The sequence below is a fragment of the Rhinolophus ferrumequinum genome, chromosome 4 (assembly GCF_004115265.2).
Source record: "Rhinolophus ferrumequinum isolate MPI-CBG mRhiFer1 chromosome 4, mRhiFer1_v1.p, whole genome shotgun sequence".
NCBI lineage: Eukaryota > Metazoa > Chordata > Mammalia > Chiroptera > Rhinolophidae > Rhinolophus > Rhinolophus ferrumequinum.
The window spans coordinates 60,019,663-60,047,297 of record NC_046287.1 but is presented as its reverse complement, the minus strand read 5'-3'; the positions used below and the strand labels follow the sequence as shown (position 1 = coordinate 60,047,297).

General features: G+C 35.7%; 1 protein-coding gene and 1 pseudogene across 1 annotated transcript in view; both read left to right on the top strand.

Annotated features, from left to right (window-relative positions):
• The first annotated feature begins 2,917 nt into the window (after positions 1-2,917).
• Positions 2,918-4,354, top strand: LOC117021178 (serine/threonine-protein kinase PLK4-like; annotated as a pseudogene).
• Positions 4,355-12,755: 8,401 nt separating this feature from the next.
• Positions 12,756-27,635, top strand: part of IDO2 (indoleamine 2,3-dioxygenase 2) — a 49,694-nt gene continuing 34,814 nt past the window's right edge. The window contains exons 1-2 of the mRNA XM_033105166.1: positions 12,756-13,032; positions 27,149-27,244. Of these exons, the coding sequence (XP_032961057.1) occupies positions 12,934-13,032; positions 27,149-27,244 (195 nt within the window). The 5' untranslated portion in view covers positions 12,756-12,933. The remainder of the gene's footprint in view (positions 13,033-27,148; positions 27,245-27,635) is intronic.

Sequence of the window (27,635 nt, the reverse complement as noted above, 5' to 3'; positions counted from 1 at the left end):
TGTATACTGGAAACTAATATTGAATGTAAACTGCAATTTAAAAAAATAAAATAAATAATGTGTGATTTTTATAGAGGCACAGAATAGGAGATTTATTCTACTTAGAAGAATGATGGAAAGTTTCTTACAGGAGGTTACAGTTGATGCTTACCTTTAAAGTTTAATTAATTGCTACAGTTTAATTGCAAAATGTCTCCTGGATTTCCAGCATTAAATAAACAAGCAAACATGTTACTTTGCTTGTCAACCCAGGTTTATACAATACATGAAGTAAATATAAACAATATGAATTCTGCAAATGGACATCAGAATTATCTAACATATGGAACCTTCTCATAGAGCAACTTTTCAATACATAAATGATATGATTAATAACTAATTAATATTTATATGTACTTCTTACTATTCTAAATGTTTCATATATATCAATTCACGCAATTTTTCCAATGCACCTGAGATGAGTACTAGCTAATTTTAAGGAAATTGAGACCTGATGGAGTTCAGTAGCTTTCAAAAGCCACAGTGCTAGTCTATGTATGGCAAAGTAAAAGACTAAACCCAAGCAATCTGTCTCTAGAATACTTGTACATCAAACCACTACACAGTACAACGTCTGCTGAAGGAAAACTTTTCCTCACAACTGAACCTGCTCCTTTTTACCTTAACAATCAAAGTATTCAATACTCGATTACAAAGTTGAGCATTTTTTCATGTATCTGTTGGCCATTTGTATGTCTTCTTGGGAGAAGTGTTTGTTCAGGTCCTCTGCCCATTTCTTAATTGGAGTGTTCATTTTTGTTGTTGAGTTGTGTGAGTTCTTGGTGTATTTTGGATATTAGCCCTTTAATGGAGGTGTTGTTTATATCTTCTCCCATTTGGTTGGTTGCCTTCCTGTTTTGTTGATGGTTTATTTTGCTGTGCAGAAGCTTTTTAGTTTGACATAGTTCCATTCATTTATTTTTCCTTTTACTTCCCTTGACTTTGAGGTCAAATTCATAAAATCCTCTTTAAACCCAAGGTCCATAAGTTCAGTACACATGGTTTCATCTATGCAGTTTATTTTCTTAGGTCTTATGTTTAGGTCTGTGATACTTTTTGAGTTTGTTTTTGTGTACGAAGAGAGATAGCAATCTAGTTTCATGGAGAAAAGAAATCCTCTTCAATAAATGGTGTTGAGAAAATTGGAAAACCACATGCCCATATTTATGTGGGTTTATTTCTGGGTTCTCAATTCTATTCCATTGGTCTGTGTGTCTGTTCTTCTGCCAATACCATGCTGTTTTGTTTATCGTTGCTCTGTAGTACAAGCTGAAGTCAGAGAGTGTGATACATCCAGTCTTGTTCTTTTTTCTCAGGATTGCTTTGGCTATTCAGGGTCTTTTGTGATTCCATACAAATCTGATGATTTTTTGTTTTTTTCTTTTAAAAATGTCATTGGGATTTGATGGGGATTGCATTAAATCTGTGTATTGCTTTGGGTGATATGGTCATTTTAACCATGTTAATTCTTCCGATCCATGACCATGGAAAATCTTTCTATTTCTTTGTGTCTCCTTCAATTTCTTTTAATAATGTCTTGTAGTTTTCAGTGTATAGGTCCTTCACATCCTTTGTTAAGTTTATTATTAGATAGGTATTTTATTCTTTTTGTTGTAATTGTAAAAGGAATTGTTTTCATTTCTTTATCATTGTTAGTTGATAGGAACACAATGGATTTTTGTACATTGATTTTGTATCCTGCAGCTTTACTGTATTTGTTTATTGTTTGTAATAGTTTTTTGGTGAAGTTTTAGGGTTTTCTATATAAAAAAATATGTCATCAAAAAGTGACAATTTGACTTTTTCCTTCCTAATTTGGATGCCTTTTATCTCTTTCTCTTCCTTGATTGCTCTGGCTAAGACTTCCAATACTATGTTGAATAACAGTGGTGAGAAGGGGCCTTCTCGTCTTGTTCCTTACATTAGAAGACAGCTTTCAGTTTTTCACCATTGAGAATGATATTAGCTAAGGGTTTGGCATATGTGGTTTTTATTATGTTGAGGTACTTTCCTTCTATATCCATTTTATTAAATTTTTAATGATAAGTGGAGGTTGTATCTTATCAAATGCTTTTCCTGCATCTATTGATATGATCATATGATTTTTATCCTTTATGCTGTTTATGTGGTGTACCTCAATAGATGATTGGATAAAGAAGATGTGGTACACACATATAATGAAATATTACTCAGTCATAAGAAAAGATGAAATACTGCCATTTGCATCAACATGGATGGGTCTTGAGATTATTATACTAAGCAAAATAAGTCCAATAGAAAAGCTGAGAACCACATGATTTCACTCACATGTGGAATATAAAGCTGAAAGCTACAATGAACAAGACAAAACAATCAAAGACTGATAGACACAGACCACAGTGTAGTGGTTACCAGAGGCTAAGTGGGCAAGAGGGTGGTAGAAGAAGGTAAAGGGAGTCAAATATATGGTGATGGAAGGAGAATTGACTTTGGGTGATGTATACACAATAAAATATATAGATGATGTATTCTAGAATTGTACACTTGAAACCTATATAATTTTACTAACCAATGTCATCCCAATAAATTTAATAAAATTTTAAAAAGATAAAATAAAAATCATACTTGATTACATGCATTTCCAAGTCGTGAATGGCTTTTTATTATGCTCTAGTAAGAAGAAAGCAGTGGAGGTGAGGGGTAATAAGACCTGCATTTGTTCCCATTACTACTTGCTTCCCATGTGGGGCAAGCAAGCCCAAGCTTTTCAAAATGTCTCTGACTTGGAAGATGACTTGGAGACCTATTGCCGGCTGTGCTTTTGCCATAGGAGCTGCAGCCATGGGAGCTGAAACTAATAGGAGCGGAACCTGATGGGAGCAGAGCTGGCACCTAGAATATGGTGACCAGTATGGGAGAGAAGATGGGCAATTTGAAGGTTGGAAATTTGCTCAGTAAACAATAATTTGGTGGGGTCTACAGAGCTGAGTCTACTCACACTGGTTTAGAAGTTGCAGTCAAAATAAAATATAAGAATGTTAGAATGGTACAGAGTGTCCAACATGAGATGAAAATACATTTCCCATTGGAATATCCTTCTACTTTGGAACTTTATAACTATTTTGGAGATAGCAATTATGCATGCCTAGTATTAGAAATGTATTAGGTTGGTGCAAAAGTAATTGTAGTTTAAAAGGTTAAAAATATTGCAAAAACCGCAATTACTTTTGCAAAAACCTAATACCATAATAGAAAAAGGAACAAGTATCTAAATAACAGAAAGCTAAGATTTCATGCACCAGATCATCACAAAAATGTTGTATCAGTTTTCATGATACAAGCCCACTAGGAACTCACTTCTTACTTATATATAATGTGAACTTCAAGATTGCCAATTTTGGGCTAGCAACTCAATTGAAAATGCTACATAAGAAAGCATTATACATTATGTGGAACTCTTAATTACATTTCCCCCAGAAAGTGCATGTGGACTTGGATAGTATTTGGTCTATGAGCTCTACGCTTTATACATTACATACTGGGAGGCCACCTTTGGACATTGGCACAGTCAAAAACACATTAATAAAGTGGTATTGGCAGATTATGAAACGCTAACCTTTGTTTTTCCTGAATAAGGAGATGTGGAGCCACCACAGGGCTATCAGAAATGCACAGTGTGAACCATTACTTCTTCTTTACTTGTTCACAGGTTAAAATCAATCAGACTGAAAACAAAAGGGCACTGGTGAACAAATTTCATTCAGAGAAGTTTGTGCAAAGTATCTAAAGGAGTTGTTTATATATCTAGTGATGAATATATGATTACTATTTATTATCCAAATGATATTATCTCCTGTTTACAGAATGTGGTAAGCTCCTGGCAACATCAATAGTTTCAGATTTGACAATTTACAGGACAAGTACTGGAGGAAATAGATTTGTTCAGCTTGTAAGATTTAAGTCTCTAAAAAATACATCTATTTTTACAAGACACGGTAAATGTGTTTTGATGAAAAATTACCCTAGTGTTGATTTTGAGGTTTGATTTTATGATTTGGCAAAAATATCCAAAAGAGAAGATTTAAGTCATGGCTGAAAAACTGAGAAATCTTACTCCTTGATAAGAGAAAGTAAAGTTCATAGCTTGAAAGAGGGCATAAAAATATATGTGGTCCATGCTGACAAGAGTCATTGCATTTGTTTAGCACTGGAATCCATAATTTGAAAACAGAAAAATAAAACTATGTCTGCACAGAAACCTGTGTTGGATATTTATTGCAACTCTATTCATGATTGCCAAAACTGGAAACCAACTAAGATGCCCTTCAGTAGGTGAATGGATGAACTTAGGTACATCTTGACAATAGAATATTATTTAGTGCTAAAAAGAAATGAGCAATCAGGCATGAAAAGACCATGGAGACACCTAGTGTGCATATTACTAAGTGATAAAAGTCAATCTGAAAAGGCTACGTACTGTATGATTTCAACTACGTGACATTCTGGAAAAGGTAAAACCAGAGAGACAGTAAAAGGATCAGTGATTGCCAGGAGTTAGGGGGCAGAGAGAGATGAATGGGTGAAACACAGATGATTTCCCCCCCCCTTCTGTTAAGAAACAGCACACATTTTAGGAGAGTTCTGCACCTCCCTCATTGCAAATTGTCCTGTGACATTTATTTTTTTTGTAGTTATTGCCATTTTTATTTTTTAAATAAATTTTTATTAAATTTATTTGGGTGACATTGGTTAGTAAAATTATATAGGTTTCAGGTGTACAATTCTATAATACAGCACCTATATATTGTGTGTCAGTACTCAGAATCAGTTCTCTTTCAATCACCATATATTTAACCCCCTTTGCCCACTTCTACCACCGCCCACCCTCTTACTTTCTGGTAACCACTAAACTGTGTCCTGTGTCTATGAGTTTTTGTTTGTTTATTTGTCTTGTTTGTTTGTTGCTTTCAGATTTATTATTTATTCTTGTTAGTTTCAGGTGTACAAAACAATGTAATAGTTACATATTTACACCCCTCAGAAAGTGATATCCTCCTCCCCTAATCTACTACCCCTCTAACATTGTATATAGCTGTTACAATTCCATTGACTCTATTCCCTATGCTGTACTCCACATCCCATGACTATATATATGTTAAATTACAGCTGACATTCAACATTATTCAGCTTCTACTTCAGGTGTACAGTGCAGTGGTCAGGCATCTGCACTGTCCATGACGTGGTATCCCGAATAAGACAAGTGCCCATCTGACACCCTACACAATCTTTACATTATTGATTATATTGCCCAAACTGTCTTTCATATCCCCATGGCAATATTGTGACTACCAATTTGTACTTTCTAATCCCCTCACCTTTTCCCCCATCCCCACCCCCTCCCATCTAGCAATCATCAGTTTTTCTCTGTATCTCTGAGACTATTTCTGTTTAGTTTGTCCATGTAGTCTGTGCTTTAGATTCCACATACAAGTGAGATCATATGATATTTGTCTTTCTCTGTCTGACTTATTTCACTTAGCATAATATTCTCTAGGCCATTCATATCGTCGCAAGAGGTAAGATTCATTCTTCTTTATAGCTGAGTAATACTCCACTGTATAAATGAACCACTGTTTCTTAACCCAGTTGTCTACTGATGGGCATTTCGGTTGTTTCCCTGTCTTGGCTATTGTGAATAGCACTGCAATAAACATGGGGGTGCACATATTTTTTTGAATTAGCGTTTTGGAATTCACTAATTCAAGAGAAATGTTGCTTTCAGTTTTATATACCGCATATGAGTGAAGTCATATGGTTCTTGATTTTTTCTGTCAGACTTATTTCGCATAGCATGATAATCTCAAGATCCATCCATGTTGTCTCAGATGGCAGTATTTCATCTTTTCTTATGGCCAAGTAATATTCCACTGTATATATATGTACCACATCTGTATCCAATCATCTATCAAAGGGCAGTGAAACTGTTCCGTATGACAGTTTAAGGGTGGGTACATGTCATTATACATTTGTCAAAACCCATAGACTGTATTAACACCTGGAGTAAACTCTAATATAAATTAGGGACTTAGGATGATAATGATATGTCCATGTAGGTTCATTGATTGTAACAAGTGCACCACTCTGGCGTGGGAAGCTGTGCTTGTATGGGGCAGGAGATTTATGGAAACTCTCTGTACTTTCCGTTCAATTTTGATGTGAACTTAAAACTGTTTCAAAAAATTTTCTATTAAAAATAAAACTGCTATGTGACCTTAAATAATTCATTAACCTTTCTTGTGTGTTTTTGCGCATCTAAAATGATCAAAAATAAGTAGATGATATGAAGGTGCTTTCCAACTCTATGATTCAATCACATATATGATATGCAAATTATCCATAAAAATCAATTCATAGGCTAAGTTTAATCTAATGGAAATTATAAACAATAAGTCAACATGTGTTTAAAGTAGAATAGTTTTACATTACTTTCATATCATATTACATCACTTGCTGTAATAACTATTTATATATTTCTATATTTTAAAAGCTTACAAAGTGTTTTCACTCAATGGCATTGTTTCCAATCTATAACCATGTTAGAAAGTCAAAACAGGAACTATTTTTCTTATTTTGTGGTGATTTTCAAAAGTATTGGAGGCAGGGTGAACATACCAATGTGATATGTAAATGATGTATTACAGAATTGTACTCTTGAACCTATTTAATTTACTAACCACTGTCACCCCAATAAATTTTAATGCAAAAATTAAGAAACAAAAAGTAGGCAATACCAGAATAACCTGTCTTTTGAAGACAGTGTCTTTTAAGAATATTACATACAAAACCTTTCAATTCTCCATCAATAGTCAAAGCCTCATGGAAGAGCTCCAATGATCATGCTGATACAACTCCTTTCCACCTAACCATTTCCATTTGAGAACCACTATTTTAGGTCATTGTGCAAACCCAACTGAGGTAGTAACTTGTAGGGAATTCTTTCTCCATTCTGTTCCCATAGATTTATTTTACTCTTTTAGTATAGTTTATTTTGCTCTTATGTAGTGATTATGGGTATGTGTGTGTTATTTTACTTCCTAATTTGTTAGTTCCCTATTTCATTTTTACATCATAGCACTTAAAAATGTATTTAAAATATTGGCTATTAAAAGCATATATGAATACCATGTAGACTCAGAATATTGTTTCATTAATGGGGTTATACCTAATCCAATAAGCATCAGAATATCAACCCTAATTACCCATTTGTTCAGTAACCATTAATAGGCATACATATTATGCAAGTTCCTTAGTTAGATAATAGAGTTAAAAAGACTAAAGGCACCAACCCTACTTTCAAGGAGCTCACTAGTAGGCAATTAGACAAATGGATTATTTCAACACAATAGAATAAGGGCTATATAAACATAAACAGGGAGTATAGCAGTAAAGAGCAGTAGTCCCTATATCAGACGAAAGGGCAGCAGAAGGAGGTTGGGACTTTCCATGGACAAAGCAGCAGGGAAGGAGAGGGTGGTACTAGAAAGGGTTGTGGTAATAATAGACTTTCCTAGGGAAAGTAATACAAGAAGTAAGTTTTAAATGTGATTAGTATATATGCAACTGAAAGAAAGTTTAGAAAATTCCAGGGGGAAAAAGAAGGGTGTGCAAAGAACCGTGGTATGAGCGTGATCTATTTGAGGAAACACACATAGTTCAATACAACTGAAGCATAAAAACTAAGAGTGATAGGTTGGTGAAGTTAAACCATATATGAGTATTGTCTTCAAGGGCCATGCATTGAAGTAGTTTCAAATGACCCTGAAAACAAAGGGAAAGATTTTAAGCAGATAAATGACTTTATTATATTTGCATATTTGAAAAATATTTAAATAAGGGCTGCCCATTGTAAATAAATATTTAAATGACTCGGGCAGGGATGGAATAAAATAGGGCGTAATAATAAAGGCAGGACAGTGAGTCTGAAGGTTGTAAAGGTAATCCATGTCTAAAATGATTGCCAAGTATTATGGGATTAGATCTGAGGCAGAGAGATGAGTTAGGGATTTCTTATGATATAATATTCCAATAGTAAATAGCAAGAGATTGAAAAGAATGGCACTGGGATTGAGGATAAAGGGAAACATGAGAAATATTCAGGCAGTAGGACTGGCAAGATTGGTGTTCTGATGGATGTGATGGAGAGACGACATTCAGGTCTCTAATTGGTCAACTGTGCAGCAGAGGTACTAGGGCCAGCTTCATGGACATTCAGCCTATGCAGTGGCATAGGGTCTTGCATGCAAAAAGGCCTCCTACTTGGCTTAATGCTCTACTGTCAGTGTCTTGAAATACTTAATAATTTTGAAAAAGGATAGTTATATTTTCATTCTTCACTAGACCCCTCAAATTACATTGCCAGTTCTGAGAGATACTAATTCACCAAGACATGGAATAGATGAAGAAAAGGAGCTTTGTTATTATTGTGAGAAAATAAGTGAACAAATACAGCTTGGATCTGTCATTAGGCAGTGAGCTCTCTGCTCAAGACCTTGAGCTAGTTGCTGGAGGTCTTATAAGTCTTCACCTTTGCCTTAAGGAAAATATCTAGTATATGTTTGATGTGTTAGATTTTTTCCCATGAAGCTTCTATAAAGCAGTGAAGTAAAGAAGACAGGAGAGATTCAAGTAGAAATAATGTTAGGAGTTATCAGTCTAGAGATGATAGCTTACATCTTGAAATAGATGAGATCTCCCAGGGACAAAGAACCAAGTGAGAAGGGAGGGAAATCAGGACTGAGTTATGGAGATCACCAACAGTAAACTGTAACCAGAACAATAGGAGATAATAAACAAAGAAGGGAAGTCATGCCTCTAGTGGTTAAGAGTGATGAGTTTAAAGTCAGATGTCTGTGCTCCAGGCCTGACCCCACCACTTATAAAAAATATGACCTTCGGCTTTTACTTACCTTGTCCAAGCTGCAGTTTCCTCAACTGAATTATGGGAATAATAATAATACCTAACTCACAGGGCTACTGTGAAGATTAAATGAGATATTCCGTGGAAGATGCTTAGCTAGGACGCAGCACAGAAGAAAAATCAGTGAATGTTAACTATTAGCTTTTTCCTTATTATTTTTAAGTACGATCAAACAAAAAGTAATAGACACCATAGGAGAAGCCAAAAGAGGAAGAGAGTTTTAACAACAAAAAGAAGAAGAAGAAGTAAGCCAAACCACAGAAGCCTGAGTAGTTAATCAAGGAAATAATCAGGAAGTCCCAATGAATTTATGAAGTAATGAATGAGCTGCACAAGAATGGTCTCAGTGTACAAGTACAGTTTGTGCTGATTGCTTTTGATAATTCAGATTTTGGACTTCATCATTTTGAAACTGATGATATCTGATGTTGCCACCACTAAACAAAAATGATTTCCTAATATTTAAATTGTGAATGTCTTTCTTTGTTTTCTGAATACTCTTTCATTCATTTCCAAAAGGTCCTAATACCTAGTCTAAGAGAAATAGAACCTTTATTGTGTACTGATATTATTGTGATTCATGGGAAAGCTAATTTAGAACCCAGAACTCTGAAACTCAAAACTCCACTGTTCAGAGAGAAAGTTGCTGGGCACAATTATGTTTAACCATTTCTTCTTGATAAATAAGAAACATGCAAAGCAGAGCTTAATGGAGGGTGTGGCCACTATTATTCCTCACTGCAGGGGCAGGGCCTAAAGCAGAACACAGAGACTAGCAGAAACTTCTACCTCGCATTAACACCCAGTTCTAAAATTATAGGGTCCACAATAAGACTCTGAGAGATCATTCATTTAACAAACATTATTGAGCTACAGTCACTGGACTTGCTGCTAAAGAAAAATACAAAGTCGAGTTAGATAGGGTTCTTCAAAGAGCTTACAATCCAACAGACAAGATGAGACAAATACATTAACAACAATTAACCAGGTAGAATTTAAAGTGATGTGAAAGAGGTCCAAGGTAATTGTAGAATTTTGCACAGCTATAAAGGTGCTGGGGGTCAAGTGCTGGACATCCTTGAATGCTAGGCCAAGGAAATGTGAATTTTATGTAATACGAGGTCAGACAATTAAATTCATGCACCCATCCTAGAAAAAGTGCTACATACCTCATTGCTGAATATCACTACGGTCACCTTTGAAGTATTGCCCTTGGGAAGCTATGCACTGATGCCAGTGCCTAGTCCACCCTTCAAAGCAATTCTGGGACTCTTTTTCTGGAATGGCCATCAGAGCTGTCATCGTATTACCCTAGATGTCCTGAATGTCATCAAAATGTCTTCCTTTCAGAATTTCCTTTATCTTTGGGTAAAAAAAGAAGTCATTGGGGGCCAGATCAGGTGAGTAGGAAGAGTTATTTGTTTACTGGCTAAAAAATCCCTCACAAACAGTGCCATATGAGCTGATGCATTGTCGTGATACAAGAGCCATGAATTATTGGTGAAAAGTTCAGGTCATCTAACTTTTTCACGCAGCCTTTTCAGCCCTTCCAAATAGTAAACTTGGTTAACTGTTTGTCCAGTTGGTACAAATTCATAATGAATAATCCCTCTGATGTCAAAAATGGTTAGCAACATCATTGTAACAACTTCACGAACTTAATTGTCAAATCTTGTATACAGTGAAGAGCTCTTGAAAGGCTTTATGGCAGGACCTGAGGTGTACACTGACCCACAAGTACCGTGGCGTCAAATCTTGGGAAGTAAAAAGGTCAAGATTGAATATGCAGACTTGGAAACCTGGGCATAAAATTAATGGATAAGATCAGACAGAAATATTTAAGAACTCTGAGGGAGAGAAATTGTTATAATTACACGGGAAATATTTACATGTTCAGGGCTGAAATAGAAAAAAGTCGGCAACTAAAACAGAAATATTATAGTCAAAATGGTAGGAAATCAAACCAGAAAAACACAACATTAAAAAAGGATTTCCAGAATGAGGGGGAAAGAACATGAGAAAAATAGTTTTTACTATTATCTATAAAGTGTTTCACTTACAGTTTCTCATTCATTCATCACAAAATGTCTGAGATAAACATTACTATTTCCTACAGATGTGGAAACAGAGACTCAGAAATAAAATTCTCACTTTTTTCTCCAACTTGTTAAAAAGCAATAGAGCTAATAGGTGATTAAAGTAGAGATTCATACTTAGCTTGGCCTGGCTGAGTTAACACTGGGAAAGTTCTGGGCTCAGAGACAGCAAGTCAGAATTCTAGTACAATTCTGATGCAAACTCACAGAATAACATTTGGTAAGTCATTTCACTCCCATAAATCTCAGGTTTTTCGTATATTTAATAAGGGTTAAAGTAGATCATTTATTCTGTAATGATCCTCTCCATTCTGATATTTTATGATTTTATGTTTTTATATTGTTACCATAAATTCTTGAGAGGGTTCAGGAGGACTGGAGGAAAAACAACATGACTAACATAAACAAAAATAACTGGGTCATCTTTTTATTTGAGTTTGAAGGAAAGAAGAAGATGATTACACATATAAAGTTTGAGAAATTGCATTTAGGAGGCATAAGACACTGAACTAGTTGGATATTGGGCTGAGGGGAAGTAAATAATAGAGCATGGCTGTTTAGGTGTCTGATAAACCATAAATCAATTAGGCTAATTTTGGAATATAAACTTCAAAGCTGAAATGTCCATGAGAACTGTGAATGATCAGAGCACTTCCTGCTCTTAACTTTCATATTTAACACTGAGGATGGGAGGAAGGAGAACATGTGGATAGATAATCAACAGCCAAATAAATTTGTTTACAACTTTATCACCTAAGTTCAGGGTCCACTGGGCAAAAAGCAGTCTTCAGAATTCTCACAGTGCAGATCTATGGCCTGAAACATATCACTGTATATTGAAGTGAATTCAAACCGTGATGGCACCTTTGACAGACAGCCTGGCAGCCTGATCTAGTGAACAGAGCAAAGGCTTGGAAATCAAGATACCTTAGCTCTAGTCCTCCCTGTACTATTAATTAGTGAGGTGACAGTGGACAGAGTTATGCACATGGGTGTGTCTCAGTTTACTAATCTGTAAAATGGATCTGGTAGTACCTACTTCGTAGGTTAAAATCACCCTTCTCCTTGATACGTTCTCAAAAGATGTTTGATAAAAGTAGAAGGTTAAATCAAATGATCTGTTAGGCTCGTCTCAAATTTGTTAGTATCCCCTACCTCATTTGTTAAACTTAAAAAATAGATATGTCCTCCTTTAATGTGATCGAAGACTTTTTTTAAATTATGAAATATTATTTCTTAAAGTAAATCGAAGCAGTTATAATCTTAGAATATATTGTTCAAATGAGGTACGGAACACTTCTGAAGTTCCAATATGCATTTAGAGTCCTCCTCCCTACCCGACTCACCACCAATCACTGAAATATCTCTCTACATGTAACTAACTTCTGGTTTAAATAGTTTGCTTCTTTGGGATAAATACCCAGTTGTGAAATCCTGGATCATATTACCCTGTCAGGGTATTTGGGATAAGCCATGACAAAAATTCTGGTTTATTTCCCTCCTTTCCAAAGTAGAACAAATTTGTGTCTGGGTTTAAAAGCAATCTTCTCGTATTGCATATCTATGGGGAAAAAAAAATGACGGATTTTTTTTTTTTCCTGAGGTGATTTTGTTTGCCTGTTTGTTTTAATCAGCAATCTTTAACTGTTTACTCAGCCTTGTGTCAGAGAAAGTCCATGGCACTCTGGAATTCAACCTCAGGACAACATTCTCCTGTGCCGCTGACACACTGTGCAACTACCTGCATGTGATTCTGAAGCTCCCTTAACCTGGATTTTTTTATATATTTGGAACAGTTGTCTCTTCAGGAGCAGCTTCAGTGCAGATACTTCAAACAAAGCTATGGAACTGCGAAGTCAGAATTTAAAGACAACACCATCACTATCTTTAGGAAGATTTCACATTTCTGAAGACTATGGCTTTCTTCTTCCTAATCCTCTGGTAAGGATAGAGCATTTGATCAAGTCAGAATAGGTTTCTTGAGATGCTAGTTTGTTTGTTTGTTGTTTGTTTAATTTATATAGTCGTTAAGAGAGATGCAATGCAAATACCAAACCCTTGATTTGGGAAAGATACTAGAAATAGTACAAAGCATAATTACCAACAAAAGAGAAGTGATAGCTACAGCAGAAGATAGCTCAAATGGAATGTTTTAATGCCAGTTTTTTGTAATAGACTGTTAGTTCAGTAAACTTATGAGAAAATCTGTAGTTATGAAGAAATAGACAGAACTTAGATAGAGATCAATTGTATGGGCAAATCAGTTTATCTTGACTTGCCAGGGACAGAAAAGAGAACATCAGGGACCTTGGGCGCTTTCAGTGATGGTAGGAGGGATTACATATTCATAGAGAAGAGGAAGGAACCGTTGAGAAAGAACAGTACATATTTCGTAATTCTCCTTAAGGTTCAAACTGTAATGTAATTTGATTTTAGTAATTAACTCTTAGCAACACTGTTTCTTTTTCAAATGTATCTGAGGCCTACGATGTTAAAACTGCGAGAATTCATAGAAGCATCTAGTCCCAACCCCCACCTTTTACATTTGGATTAGCTGAAGTCCAGAGGAAGTGGCTTGCCCTGTCATATCAGTGGTGAAAGCAGAACTAGTACTCAGGACTCTTGACATTTTTTTCTACTACATCATAAATAAAGGCCAAGACCACTCAGTTAAAACCTCGGGATCTAATGTTGCCATCATTGCAATAATTTACTAGATCAATTTTTTTCCTCTCCTAGGCCTAATTGCCATTTAACTATGATTAAGCAATGGTCTGGAATTCAATGAGCATTTATTGAATACCTACTCTGATCCTTATTTACTTCTGAGTGTTACTAGAAGAATACAGATGAAGATAGGATCCATTCTCTGGTCCCAAAGTTCCCTTGTAGAGCTGTTAGTTGTGAGACCAAGTCAAAAATCTGCAAGTAACTTGAGCATTAAAAGTAATAACTTCAGGGTGTTAGGCAGAATAGGATTGTAGCCCAGAGTACTAGACTATATTCTCTGACACTGCCATTAGGGTGACCAAGATTCTCCATTTACTAAGGGGCTCCCACATGTGGGACTTTCAGGGCTAAACCAGAAAAATCCTGGAAAATCTAGAACACATCAGTCACCCTAACCTGCACTTAATAACTCTTGGGACCTTGAGTGAATCATAAGTATTACCTGACCCTTAGTTTTCACATCTACTAGATGGAGATCTAGTGCCACCCTCATCCACTAGATTGCTATGGAGAATGAAAATGTTTTGATAAATGTAATGTAAGGACTAAGAAGTCAATTCTCCTGACCTTCAGTTCAGTGCTTGTTAAAAGCTCCATTCTATGTGTGTAACTTGATTCAGGAATATTCCCATCATCTCTAGTTCACAAGGAGGAAAAGGCCAATAAGCCAACATGCTCTTATTGGGATTAAATACATACACTGAGCTGATGAAAAATAATATTATAAAGTATATAAACATTTGGGAGGGCCACAGCGATTGAGTCCCCCTCTTTGCTGTTTCTTTTTTTATAAATGAAAAAATCATAATAACATCAAGTGCTGGTGCTGTACTGAGTCAGACCATATTTGTCCTGTGATTTGGTCAGTGGATACTCCAAGAAGAAATTTCCATTCCTGGGCTCATATAAAAACTTCCCTAGCAAACTGGTTCTATGTTTCATAATCATGCCAGATGTCTAAAAACATAGTTCTGTTTTAGTTTTAGTTTTAGTTTTAGTTTTGTCTCATCTGTGTAAAAAGTTAAACATCTCCTTTTCTGGGAAAAGGTGGGGAAGTAAGTTTCCATCAGAATCTTTACTGGTATTACGAGACTCTATGACAGCATCAGCAGGCGCCAGCTGTGTTATAACTGATCAGAAGGGGAAATTTCGGTCATTGACTTTGCTAAGGGCATGAATAGGTTTTGCTTTCCTTTAGTTTAAAGCAAGTGGTGGGAAGGCTGTTCCTTCATGTCAATAGTCCAAAGATGCTCTTTCTGCAAGCTTAGTTGCTTCTTGTAAATATTTACTTCAAAGTCTCTCCACAGAAAACAATGTCAAGCTAATAAGTAAGCAAATGTTCTGCTTTGGAGAAGGGGTTGACTTGGCTTCAAATGCTTTACCGTGCTTTTATTATAAACTCCCAAACATTTCCTGGATCCAATGTTTCAATGTGGAAAATGTATACCTCTAAGACTCATGTCCCTAAATAAGCTACAAAATCTTTCTGTGTGTGCATGTGTGTGAGCATTTGGGTGGTGGGGGGCAGATGATTTTTCTTTAGACATAAAGAATATGAGGAAATTAGCTTATCAGGAAGGAAGGGACCAAGGAGATTATAGTAGGAGATTAGATTGGAGTAGAACTGAGAGACCTTGAAAGTTAGGCTCAGGAACTCAAATTTCAACATGTCCGGTAAATGACATGATGGAATCGGCATTTGAATATTTTCCTAGCAGAATGTTAAGTGCGGGGTCAATGAGAGCAGTGGTTCTTGAACTGCACACCACAAAGAGTTGGGGAGCTTTAAAAAATACTGACACCAGAGCCTCATCCTAAACAGTTAATTCAGAATCTCTAGCCTAAGTGGCTCAGTATTTTAAAAACGCAGAATACATACAGGACAGTGCAACTCCAGATGAGAGGTTGGGGGCAGAGTCTCCACTTAAGAGGCTGGCTGTAGAAATAAAGAGGACATGGCTATGAGAAACTTGAAGTGCTTGAAAGTAGTTCAGATACAAAAACAAAGGAAAGGGGAAATGTTAAATGTACCATGGAGCAGAAGAAAAGGACTGGTACAAATATTCATGGGGATGTGAGGACCTTTATTCTTTATAGTGATCAAGCAACCATTTAGGAAAAAAATAAATACATATATACTGTCCTGTAGAAATTTAAAGCATTTGATAGAAGCAGTGGACTCCAGCTGCATAGAAGGAAGAATAGCAAAATAATTGCCATGGAGAGAGGTGAGATGACAGAGCCTAAGAAAGGATGAAAAAATTGGGCATAGGAAAATACATATCTGCTACTTTTAGTCAAAAGGAGGCTCAAGAAGTGTCTTAGTTTCCTCAGGCTAGTGTAAGAAATTACCACAGTTTTGATGGCTTGAAACAGCAGAAATTTATTCTCTCAGGGTTCTGGAAGTCAAAAGTCTGAAATCAGGCTGTTGGCAGGCCCACTCTCGCTCCAAAGGCTCTAGGGGAGAATCCTTCTGGGCCATCTTCTCATGGCTGATGTGGTAGAATGACTCCACTCTCTGCCTCCATATGCACATGACCTTCCCTGTGTCTGTGTTTGCTCCCCTCTTGTCTATGTCTTTTCTTATAAGGACCCTTTTCTTTGGATCCACTCTAATCCAAGATGATCTTGTCTTGTGATCATTAATTAAATTACATCAGCAAAGACGCTTTTTCCAAATAAGGTTACATTCACAGTTTCCAAGTAGACATATCTATTTTCTTTTGAGGGGGTGGTAAGGGCAGCGGAGGGAGTGTGGTATGGAACAGCACCATTCAACCCACTACAGGGAGTGAGGTAAAAAGATAAAGGGTTACAGGGGAGGGAGATACCTGGGCAATGAAAGCTAAAACATTGTCTTGTCCTGAAATTACCAAACCTGACCAAGGGAGGGTGAAGGACAATGAAAAGAGAGGATGCAAAATATAAAATGGTCAAAGAGACACGTGACACAGTTCAATATAATTCACGAGTTTTGTCATCATAATGTTAACTCATGTTCACCAATATGACATCAATATTTTGAAGACAAGTCACTTCCTATGCTGTTAAGTTGTAGCTTTGAAGTCAGAGGAAAGCTAGAATATGAGACACAGTATGAGCAAAGGTTAGGCAACTAAGTTAGTGCACTTGAGCTCGGGCTCCAGCCTTGGTTTTCATATGTGCCAACAGTAATTATGAAACCACAGTTAAGAGGGAAAGGAGTCTTATCTTCTGTATAAATTTAAACGGATGAACTAGTATTTTTATGTCCCAGTATATGGTCCACCCTTGAGAATGTTCTATATACACTAGAAAAGAATGTATAGTCTGATGTTCTATGAAACTATGGACTGTGGAGTGGGGACAGAGAAGAGTAGCAAAGACATATTCTTGAGAATGCATAAGTACTAAGAAATACAAAAATCTGGCTAGATAGAAAAACAAAAATCTATGTTTCAGTGATAACTTGGCAATTGAAAGACACTTCCATAAAATTTTAGTTATTTTTTCCACATTTTTTTTTCAACGGTGGTCTTTAGATCCTTGGGAAATTATTCTCTGAGACTCATGAGAATCTTTCCTTTAAGACAATTTTATACATTAATTTAGCTGAGAAATATATAGTAGATAGTCAATATGACAAATTCTGATTAATGGCATAGGCAGACTCTATAATAGTCATGCTGATTTGAGTTTGAGTTCCAGCTAAATCTCTTGTCAGTTTTAAAACTAACAAGCCATATTTAATCTCTTTGAACCTTATTTTTCTTATGTGAGGATGATACTTCAGGGACATGCTATGAGTATCAAAGTAAGGAAGCAGTGAAAGGGGGATATGACTACTTCCTAAAGCCCCTTATAATTCTGACACTCTAGTTTGAGTCTAGAACTAAACACTAGGACAGCCCCAGCACTGGATCTTATTGACAACAGGATAAGTGAGGACCATACCGACCAGTTTTTCTAAATCATGAGCAATTTGGAATAGAATATTTTATTCCATTTCATACTATAAGTATGCCAATATTTATCACAGTATGTGTCTTCATTTGATTTTGAGACATATGATTATCATAAATATTACCTAACTGCCTTTAATAAAGCTTATGGCCCTATTATTGATAAAAAATCTTTCAATTATAGGTAATCTCAAGGATGAATGAGTCACATAAATCGATAATCCACTGTTTGAAACCTCACTTCACATTTTTCTTTACTGATTATTTAGTTTATTATTAATCTTTAGAAATTAGAAGACCACTGAGGCATGGTGGCTAAACATTAGCCACAATATTTTTATGAAAAAGTATTATAACAGTGGTTATTTCATTACTAAATTACTAAGTATATTTAATAAAAATTGGAAATGTTTAAAACTGTGAAATTCATTATTCATAACTCCACCACTAAATCAAAATACCTTTGGTGTTTGGAGACAATTAATCTAAGAGTGTGTATAAGACTGTATGCCTGGGTGTGTGTGTGTGTGTGTGTGTGTGTGTGTGTGTGTGTGTGTGTGTGTTTGCAAAGTTGTAAGGTTGCAATTCTATTAAATATCCAAACCTATATTCTACATTTTTAGCTCAATACTATAAAATAAACCTTTGCCTGAAATTAATTATCCTTAATAAAACAATTCCAATGGTTGCATTAAATCCCACTGATATGATATAACACTGAAACTTAAATGGCATTAAACATTTTGGTTAATTTCAATTTCCTCTTTGTAAATAAAACTGATATATAAAACTTCTGTGACTATTCTACCCTCAGTGTTTTAATTCAAACTAAGTGATTTGCACAAAAATTCCCTATCTTGTCCTAAAAATAACTAGTAATCACTAGCTAATTTTGAGAACCATTGTTTAAAACCCTTTCCCTTTCCCTAAAACCCTTTCATTCTAATCTCCAACCATTTGCTCTATCTCTCTAGAAGAGTCAAATTACCCTCACCTTATTTACTATTCTCTCAATTTTTCTGGCATTCTATTCTTTCTTTCTCTTTTTTTAAATTAAAGTTAATTGGGGTGATAATTGTTAGTAAAATTACATAGATTTCAGGTGCGTTAATTTTCTCTATTGTCTTTTTGTTCTCTCTTTCATTTAGTTCTGCTCTGATTTTTATAATTTCCTTCCTTCTGCTGACTTTGGGTTCATTTATTCTTCTTTTTTGAGTTCTTCAAGGTGTAATGTGAGGTTATTTATCTGGGATTTTTCTTCTTTCTTGAGACAGGCCTGTAATGATATAAATTTCCCTCTTAATACTGCTTTCGTTGCATCCCAATAATTTGCTAGGCTGTATTTTCATTCTTATTTGTTTCAATGCATCTTTTGTTCTCTCCTCTTCTTTTTTGACCCAGTCATTCTTTAAATGTTGTTTAATCTCCACACATTTATGTTTTTTCCTGACTTGTTTTTTTTATAGTTGATATCCAATTTCAAAGCCTTGTGATCAGAGAATATGTTTGGTATGATTTCAATCTTCTTAAATTTGCTGAGGCTAGTTTTATGTCCCAGTATATGGTCTACCCTTGAGAATGTTCCATATACACTAGAAAAGAATGTATAGACTGATGGTCTAGGATGAAATGCTCTATAAATATCAGTTATGTCCATTTCATCTAATGCATCATTTAAGGCTGATATTTCTTTATTTATTTACTGTTTGGATGATATATCCATAGCTGTCAATGATATATTTAGGTCTCCTACTATAATTGTGTTTTGGTCAATTTTTCCCTTTAGTTTTGTTTGCAGTTGCTTTGTATATTTCAGTGTTCCCTGATTGGGGGCATAAATATTGATAACCGTTATGTCTTCCTGTTGTATATTCCCCTTTATCATTATGAAATGTCCATCTTTGTCTCTTGTTACCTTTTTGTGTCCTGAAATCTGTTTCATCTGATATAAGTATAGCTACACCTGATTTTCTCTGAATACAATCTGCTTGGAGTGTCAATTTCCACCCTTTCACTTTGAGTCTATATTTGTCCTTGTAGCTGAGATGTGTCTCTTGGAGGCAGCATATGGTTGGGATTAGTTTTTTGATCCAATCTGCTACTGTGCATTTTTATTGGTGAATTCAATCCATTTACATTTAGGGTGATTATTGATATATGAGGATTTCCTATCATTCTATCTTTGATTTTCTGGTAGGACGGTGTCTCCACTGTTTCTTTGCCTTTTTGTTGCTGTCTGCTATTTCAGTGTGGTATATTCTATGATTTTCTCCTCTGTTTCTTCTTTTTCTGTGTTATATATTTCAGTTCTGGATTTTTTTTTTTTGAGTGTTTACCATTAAGTTTATGTAAAAGAAAGTTTCATATTTAGAGTATTGCATTTTCTTCAGCATGCTGCCTTTCTCCATTCCTTTTTTCCAGTTCAGATCTTTACTCTCTCCCCTTTTATGTTTCTGTTGTCACAAATTATCTCTGTTTATGCTGTGAGTTGATTTCTGCACTGCAATAGCAAGTGGTCTTTTTCCTCTTTTTTTTTTTTAAGTGTTTTTTTCCTTCTTTACCCTGTATGTTATGTTTAAGTGTATAGTGTCCTATTCGGTTTAAGGCTTTCATTTCCTGCTTCTGCCTGTCTGTTCATAATACTACTCATGGTTTTGTATTCTTTTGCTTTTTATTTCAGGTCAAATTGCATTCTTCAATATTTCTTGTGGTGCAGGTTGTGTATTAGAAAATTCCCTCAGTTTCTGTATGTCTGGAAAAGTCTTTATTCCTTCTTCATATCTAAAGGGTATCTTTGCTATATTATTCTTGGCTCATAATTTCTCTTTCAATAATTTGAATATTTGAGTCCATTCCCTCCTGGCTTGTAGAGTTTCTGCTGAAAAATCTGATGACAACCTAATGGGCTTTCCTTTATAGGTTACCATCTTCTTTTCCCTGGCTGTCCTGAGGATTCTTTCTTTGTCATTGATTTTTGACAGCTTCAATACAATGTGCCTTGGAGAAGGCCTGTTGTGGTTGAGGTAATTAGGTGTTCTATTTGCTTCTTGGATTTGAGGATACAGTTCTTTCCCAAATTTGGGAAGTTCTCGTCGACTATTTGTTTGAATATACTCTCTGTCCCTTTCTCCCTTTCTTCTCCTTCTTGTATGACCATTATTCTTATGTTGCTCTTTCTAATGAAGTCAGAAAGTTCTTGTGGAGATCTTTTATTTCTTTTAACTCTCAAGTCTCTCTCTTCTTCCATCTGTCATTTCCAGATTTCTGTCTTCAGTGTCACTGATTCTTTCCTCCATCTCATCAGCTCTATTACCTAAGCTGGCTATTTCATTCTTCATTTTCTTTTATTGAGTTCTTAATATCCAGAAATTCTGTTAGGTTCTTTTTTAAAATTTCAATCTCTTTGGTAAAATGTTCATTTTGTTCTTTGATTGTATTTATGAGCTCATTAAACTACCTATCTGTGTTTTCTTGCATATCATTGAGATTTTTTTTTTAGAACTGCAACCTTGAATTCTCTGTCATTGAAGTCACATATTTCCATGTCTTTAAATTCATTTTCTGGAGACTTTTCATTTTCTTTCTGAGCTGCCTTATTACCTTGGTTATTCATGGCAATTAATGAATTATGATTTCTCTTCCTAGGCATTTATAGGAGTGGGTTCTGCATCAGGTTGATAGGAAGAGGTCTTTCTTTTGCTTTCCAGTAGGTGTTGGTGGAATATTTTGTTGTTGTTGTTGTTGTTGTTGTTGTTGTTGTTGTTGTTTTCTCTCCCATTGCAGCCTTTTATTCTCTTTAATGCTGTAGTGTTATATTTTTCTCTTGCACCATTCTAGCTTCTCACATGATGGGGAGGTTCCCTGGAAGGTGGGCTTTTCCTCTGAGAGCAGATCACCTGGGTCTCAGGGCACTGCCTCCACGGGGGTTTGTGGAAAGCTTCTGCATCCCAAAGCTCTTCCTGCACCCAGATTCAGAGCCTGTGTGTTTCTGAGACTCTGTTTACCCCTGCAGGCATCCACCCAGACAGGTGGCGGCAGGGGTGGGGTGGGTTGTGAGAGGTAATTCTGAGCAATGGGGGCGACTACTGGCACAGTTATTCTTGAACCTAAGGTTCCTTATCTTGCGCCAGAATTAGTTGGGCTGTGAGTCTGTGTATGCAGGGCTGTTTACAGTTCTCAGAACTGTAAATATGTTGGTTTTTTGGTCTCACACTGCTACCATTCTTCTTCTAGAACAGGGAGCGGTTGGTCAGGCTCTGTGCCTGTCTTCTGTCCTCTGCTTGACAGTGAGGGCTTAAAGCACCGTTCTGACCCTTCTCCCCTCAATCTTTGCTCTGGGATCTCTGCTGTGAACGTTGGGTTCAGCTGTGTTATATGCTGATCCCTCAGGAGGGACTGTGGGCCATAAGAGGAGTATTAGCAGTCCAGATTCTTCTCTGTCCCATGACTGCTGTAGCTCTGGAATGCAGGGAGCTTGGAGCTTGGAGCTTGGAGCTCTGAGCTCCAGCCTGCGACCTGCAGCCCATGAGCAGCCCACGTCTCAACACTTTCCCCTACCCTCCTACCCCCACCACCCCACTCACCCAATTTGCCCACCTTTAAATCATTTCATTGCGTATCCCTTAGTTTTACCTGTGTGCTGTGCAGGGAGTCCTTTGTAGAGTTACAGCTGTTCAATTGGTTGTAAATTCCAGGCAAAATTTCAAGAGGCTCACCTCACCCCGCCATTTCTGTGATGTAAGTCGCAGACCCCGTATGTGTTTAACCTAGAAATTTGATTTCAACATTCTTTTTTCAAAATTCTGTAAACATTCAGTTTATCAAGTCCTTTTGAAACAACTTTACCATCCTGCTGTTTCCTCATTAATGAGCTAAATATATTTTGGACATACATTTTAATATTGGCATGAGTAATTTTTAAACATTTTATATTGGCATGAGTAATTTTTAAAAAACGTTTTTGAAAATTGTATTTTGACAGATAAAAAGTGTAGAAACAATAATATAAAATGGAAAGTTGGTTTTTATAAAGAAAAGAAAACCAAATATTTTATTATTTTTGTCCATCCCACTTCTCGGCCTTCTGATTATTGGAATGAGTGCAAGAAAAGTATGTAAATGTCTTTCAATTTCCTATCCTCTTGTACCAACCCTCTATCCACCCTGTCCCCATGCCCACCATTCTCTGTGTGTTTATTCCGAAGAGGTTTTGGAAAGTACACTGAACTTTCAGTCAGAAGACATTTGACCTAGACACTGACCAGATGTGTATTATCAGAAAAGTCATCCAACTTCTCTGAGCTTTAATTTCCTCTATTTCAAAAGGGAAATAATGAGATAATATGTGCTAAGTCATAACATGTACAATACAAATGCAAGCATCAACAATAAAATGAGAAGTACTCTAAAAGAAATAATGTCGGAATGGGAATAACTTCCTAAATGTGTTTTAAAACCCAGAAGTGTAAGTGAAAATATTGGTTTATTTAGCTACCCTGTTATAAATGGTTATTTCACACAGGCACATAAAACGCAAAGACCAAAACATACGAAAGACATTCAAACTCACTGATAACCATAGAAATGTTTAAACAATAGAATGATAGCATAAAAATTTCTGGAAAACCGCACACGAAACTTTCAACATTGCTAAGTGGGAAGATGGGAATTAGGTTACTTTTACTATCCATCTTGCAAATTTTGTGCTTTTTGACTGTCTGGCCACAGATATTGATTGCATTATTTTAATCATCATATCTGAGAAAGGTATGTTTCTTGGATGGTGATTTTCCTATTTGTTAAATATTATTAATTATAAATTCTGTAATTACTAATAATTACAGAATTTTAATCCAAATAATACCATACATATCAAATCTTTAAAAATGACCAAACAAAAAAATTTGGTAATGTTCAATGTTGCTAGAATCATAGATAAACTGATACTCCCTTTATATATAAAACACATTATAAATGCAATTATAAATTCATGTAATTTTTCTGTAAGAGCAAGAAGTAGTGTTTAAACCTTTCATGTGCAGAATTTTTAGTGCAGCAAATCTACTTTGAGAAATTTATATTAGTAATGAGAAAACATCTAAAAATACACATATAAGGATAATTGTTTCAGAACTTTTTAATAATAATGAAAAATTATATGCAATTAGTAATATTTATTAATAGAATTTTATAATAGTATACAGGTTTTAAAACAAAAGTGATATACAGAGGGTGCCAAAAAATATATGTATACACATTTTAAGAAAGGAAAGCTGTATTAAAATTCAGTTTTAATATTCAATATATACCAATAACAAAAGATGAATACAAGTCACATTTGACTTCTGCAATTACAAGAGGTGCTCAAAGTGATTACCATCAGCGTCCAGATACTTCTGATTACAGCGAACTATTGCTTGAGCAACGTTAACCAAAGTGTCCACTTGCATACAATTTTTTGGTACCCTTGGTATATATAGTAACTGACATCAAAATGTACGTTATGTAGTAAAAAACTCATCAGCTGATCCTGTCTCCCACACTGTAACTTTAAAAAATAAAGTCTGGCAATCAAAAGGTAATTTACATAATTCAATACATTCTTCAGTGTCTAGAGGAAAAGCCAAAAGGTCTTCCTTTTTCATTTTTAATGAATTGTGAAATATCTTTAAATCCTTCTGCCCCCTGTTCATCACTTTTAAGGTTCCCACATTTGTGGTTTTCAAACTTTTGGGTGCATCAGCTTCACCTATAGGGCTTGCTAAAATGCATACTGTTGAGCCTCCTCCAGAGTTTCTGACTCAGTAGGTCTGTGGTAGGGCCCCAGAATTTGCATTTCTAACAAGTTCCCAAGTAAGGATGAAGTCTTTGAACTGGGGACCACACTTGAAGCCCAGAGGATCTCACAGCTCATAGTTTTCTTGTGTCTGTGATGTGATACAGAATTCCAAACATTAGGAATTTTTAAAGAAGTGAGAGGATAAAAAAGAAGACAGGAAAGATTCCTCTAGCAATCTAAGGGGAAATAAAAAGTAAATATACAAGACTAGAGTGCAGCCTAGATTGAGGCAAAATGTAGTATTTAAGAATTTCCATGTCAGGAAGCAGAAATCCAGGAGGCTTAACGTAACTCTCAGGATAGGATTCCTTATCCAGGAATCAAAATAGGAAGGACAGAGGTAATGATTTAGTTACAAGTTCTTTTCTTCAAACCCACTTTAAAAGACCTTCTGAATATTATGACTTTGCATCTTTGATTTTCTTTTGTGAAGATTATATGCCATTGTCTCTGTAACTACATTCAATTTTTGTTCATAAAACATATGTATGCATCATATAAATGAGACAAAAAAACCAAGTTACCAGTTCAGTCAGGTTATGATACATCTGTCTTGATTCTTGCTAGCGTTCTCAACTCTGCTTTTTAATCTCTCCCTCTTACGGTATCAGACTATAAATGTCTTAAGTTTGTCATTCTTGAATGGAGATAGCTCTGAAACACAAATTTCTCCTTTGCTAATGGTTTAGGGTTCTTCTGAAAAAGTAATTTACATTTTGGTCTCTATTTTCTTACTTCCTCAGCACACTAAAATGTGAACCCTGCTTCAGGAACCTGAACTAAAATCCAGTGCCATACATATTGAAAGACTAGTATGTGTTAGTGACTTCCTAGTTTTTGGTTTCTTTCCAAGTGGACAATTTTACTTTCACTTTATAATGATGCATTTGACTTTCTGATGAATCCCTATTTCTGTGAAAGCCTCCAATGTCTTCTGTAGGATAATTCTCTTCTGACTTGCTTTTTGATCTGCATTGCTTGATTCAGTTTCTCTTTCTGCCTTGCAAATAAGCCCCAGTGTGTTGATCTGTGAAGATCTGTGTTGAACTTTTCTTTTCACTTTGCAACTTCTCCCAAATGACTTTGTACATTCTTGTGGTTTTAACCACAGTGCTCATTTCTACAGTTATGCTTCCCAGTTGCATATTTCTAATATTAATGCTCTCCTGAACTTCAAACTGTATACTCAATTCCCAGTATATAATCATATTTTAACAGTCTACAGATATTTTAGGCTGTATATATCTAAAAAGAAATTCACAATCTGTATACCCTCTCTTTGACTTCCACCTGCATTTCTATTTCAATTTGTGTTCTCACCAATTCATTCAGCCACCTAATTCATAAACATGGAAATCATCCTCATCTCCTCTATCTCTTAACTCAGAGACACAACATTCAGCTGTACAGATTGTACTCTAAAAAATGAGGCCCAGAACAGAGGATAGATCAGGAGTTGGCAAATTTTTTCTTTAAAGGGCCAAATAGTAAATAACCTTAAACTTTGTATACCATATAGATTCTGTTGCAACTACTCAGTTTTGTTGCAGTGATATAAATAAATAAGCATGGTTATTTTTAAATAAAAGTTTAATTACAGCAATAGGTGTAGTTTGCCATTTCTTGGGACAGTCTCAGGGTTACTGAAATCCATGCTATGATCTACTTGGCTGAACAATGGGCCCAGAGTAGGCACATAAAGGATGCTATTGGGCTAGGAATCATTTTGCCTCAGTGCCTCCACCTCTAAATTTAATCATTTCATCATTTAAATTTTACTTTCAAAATGCATTTTAGATACATGCCTTCTCCTTTCCAAATTCATTGTCATTGTCTGAGTTTAGTCCCCAAGCAGTATTTCAAAGGCTTTCTAATCTAACTAAATGTCTTAAAATCCTACAAACAAAATTAACTTCCTAAAATTCAAATCCAGTAGTAGGGCCAACTTACATTAAAAAACTTCTTATGTTTTCTATAAAAAGCACATTTGAACTGATTTTCTAGTCTCATCTTCCATCATCCTTTCTCTTGAACTTTATATTCTAGTAACACTGAATTTTGTGTAGTCCCAAGAAGTATAGTTATCTCTGTTTATCGACTATCCCCTCTGTTTTACTGCCTTCCCATCTTCAAATTTCCACATGGAAAAGTTAATTTCAGACTCTGAAACTGGCCCCAACTATCATATTTCTACAAACACACTCCTTTAATTCCCCAAAACAGTTGATAGAATTAACAATTTCTTCCTCTGTGCAAATTCTTAAGCTTATACACACATCAGTAATTGAACACTTTATTTGGGGATATATCTGATTATGTTTTTTTTCTCCTTTAGTAGACCATATGTTCCGTAAGCACAAGAATTGTTATTTTAGTCATCTGCATATTTGCAGTGCTTAGCACAGAGCCCAGTGTACAGTGAAATCTCAATATTTGTTGAACTGAATTGATCTGAATTTTCTCAGAAGATTGGGATCTGAAAGCAGCTACTTTTAGGCTGCTCTTCAGAGAAGTCTAAAATGCTGAGTTGTTTCTACTTTGAATGCAGAAAGAACTTCCAGATCATTATTGGCCTTGGATGGAAATTGTCAACAAACTTCCTCACTTGATTGAAAGTCACCAGCTTCGAGCTCAAGTGAACAAGGTATATGTATATTTTTTTCTTTTTTTTTTTACGCTGTAATCCCTTCTCACCATCTGATTGAAAGCTTCATGCCACTTTTCTTTCCCAGCATTGTAAAAGAGGGTCAATTGACCTAGGGACACCAATTCATTGCCACTGAGCTTATTGACAAAACTATCTCACCTTTCCTCAAGAGCAGAATGACTTATTCCTGATTTGACACGTGTTTCCCTAAAATTTCCAGAGCCTGCACAAAACAATTCCTGGAACATATTAAGCACTCCACAACTAGTTATTTAAAGAAAGAAGGCAATCTGGTTGGGAATTGTAAACAAGGTGACAGATGAGATCTAGCTGGGGAAAGACAAGCATAGAAATTCCAGGTGTCCTCATTCCAGGTCATGCGGTCAGT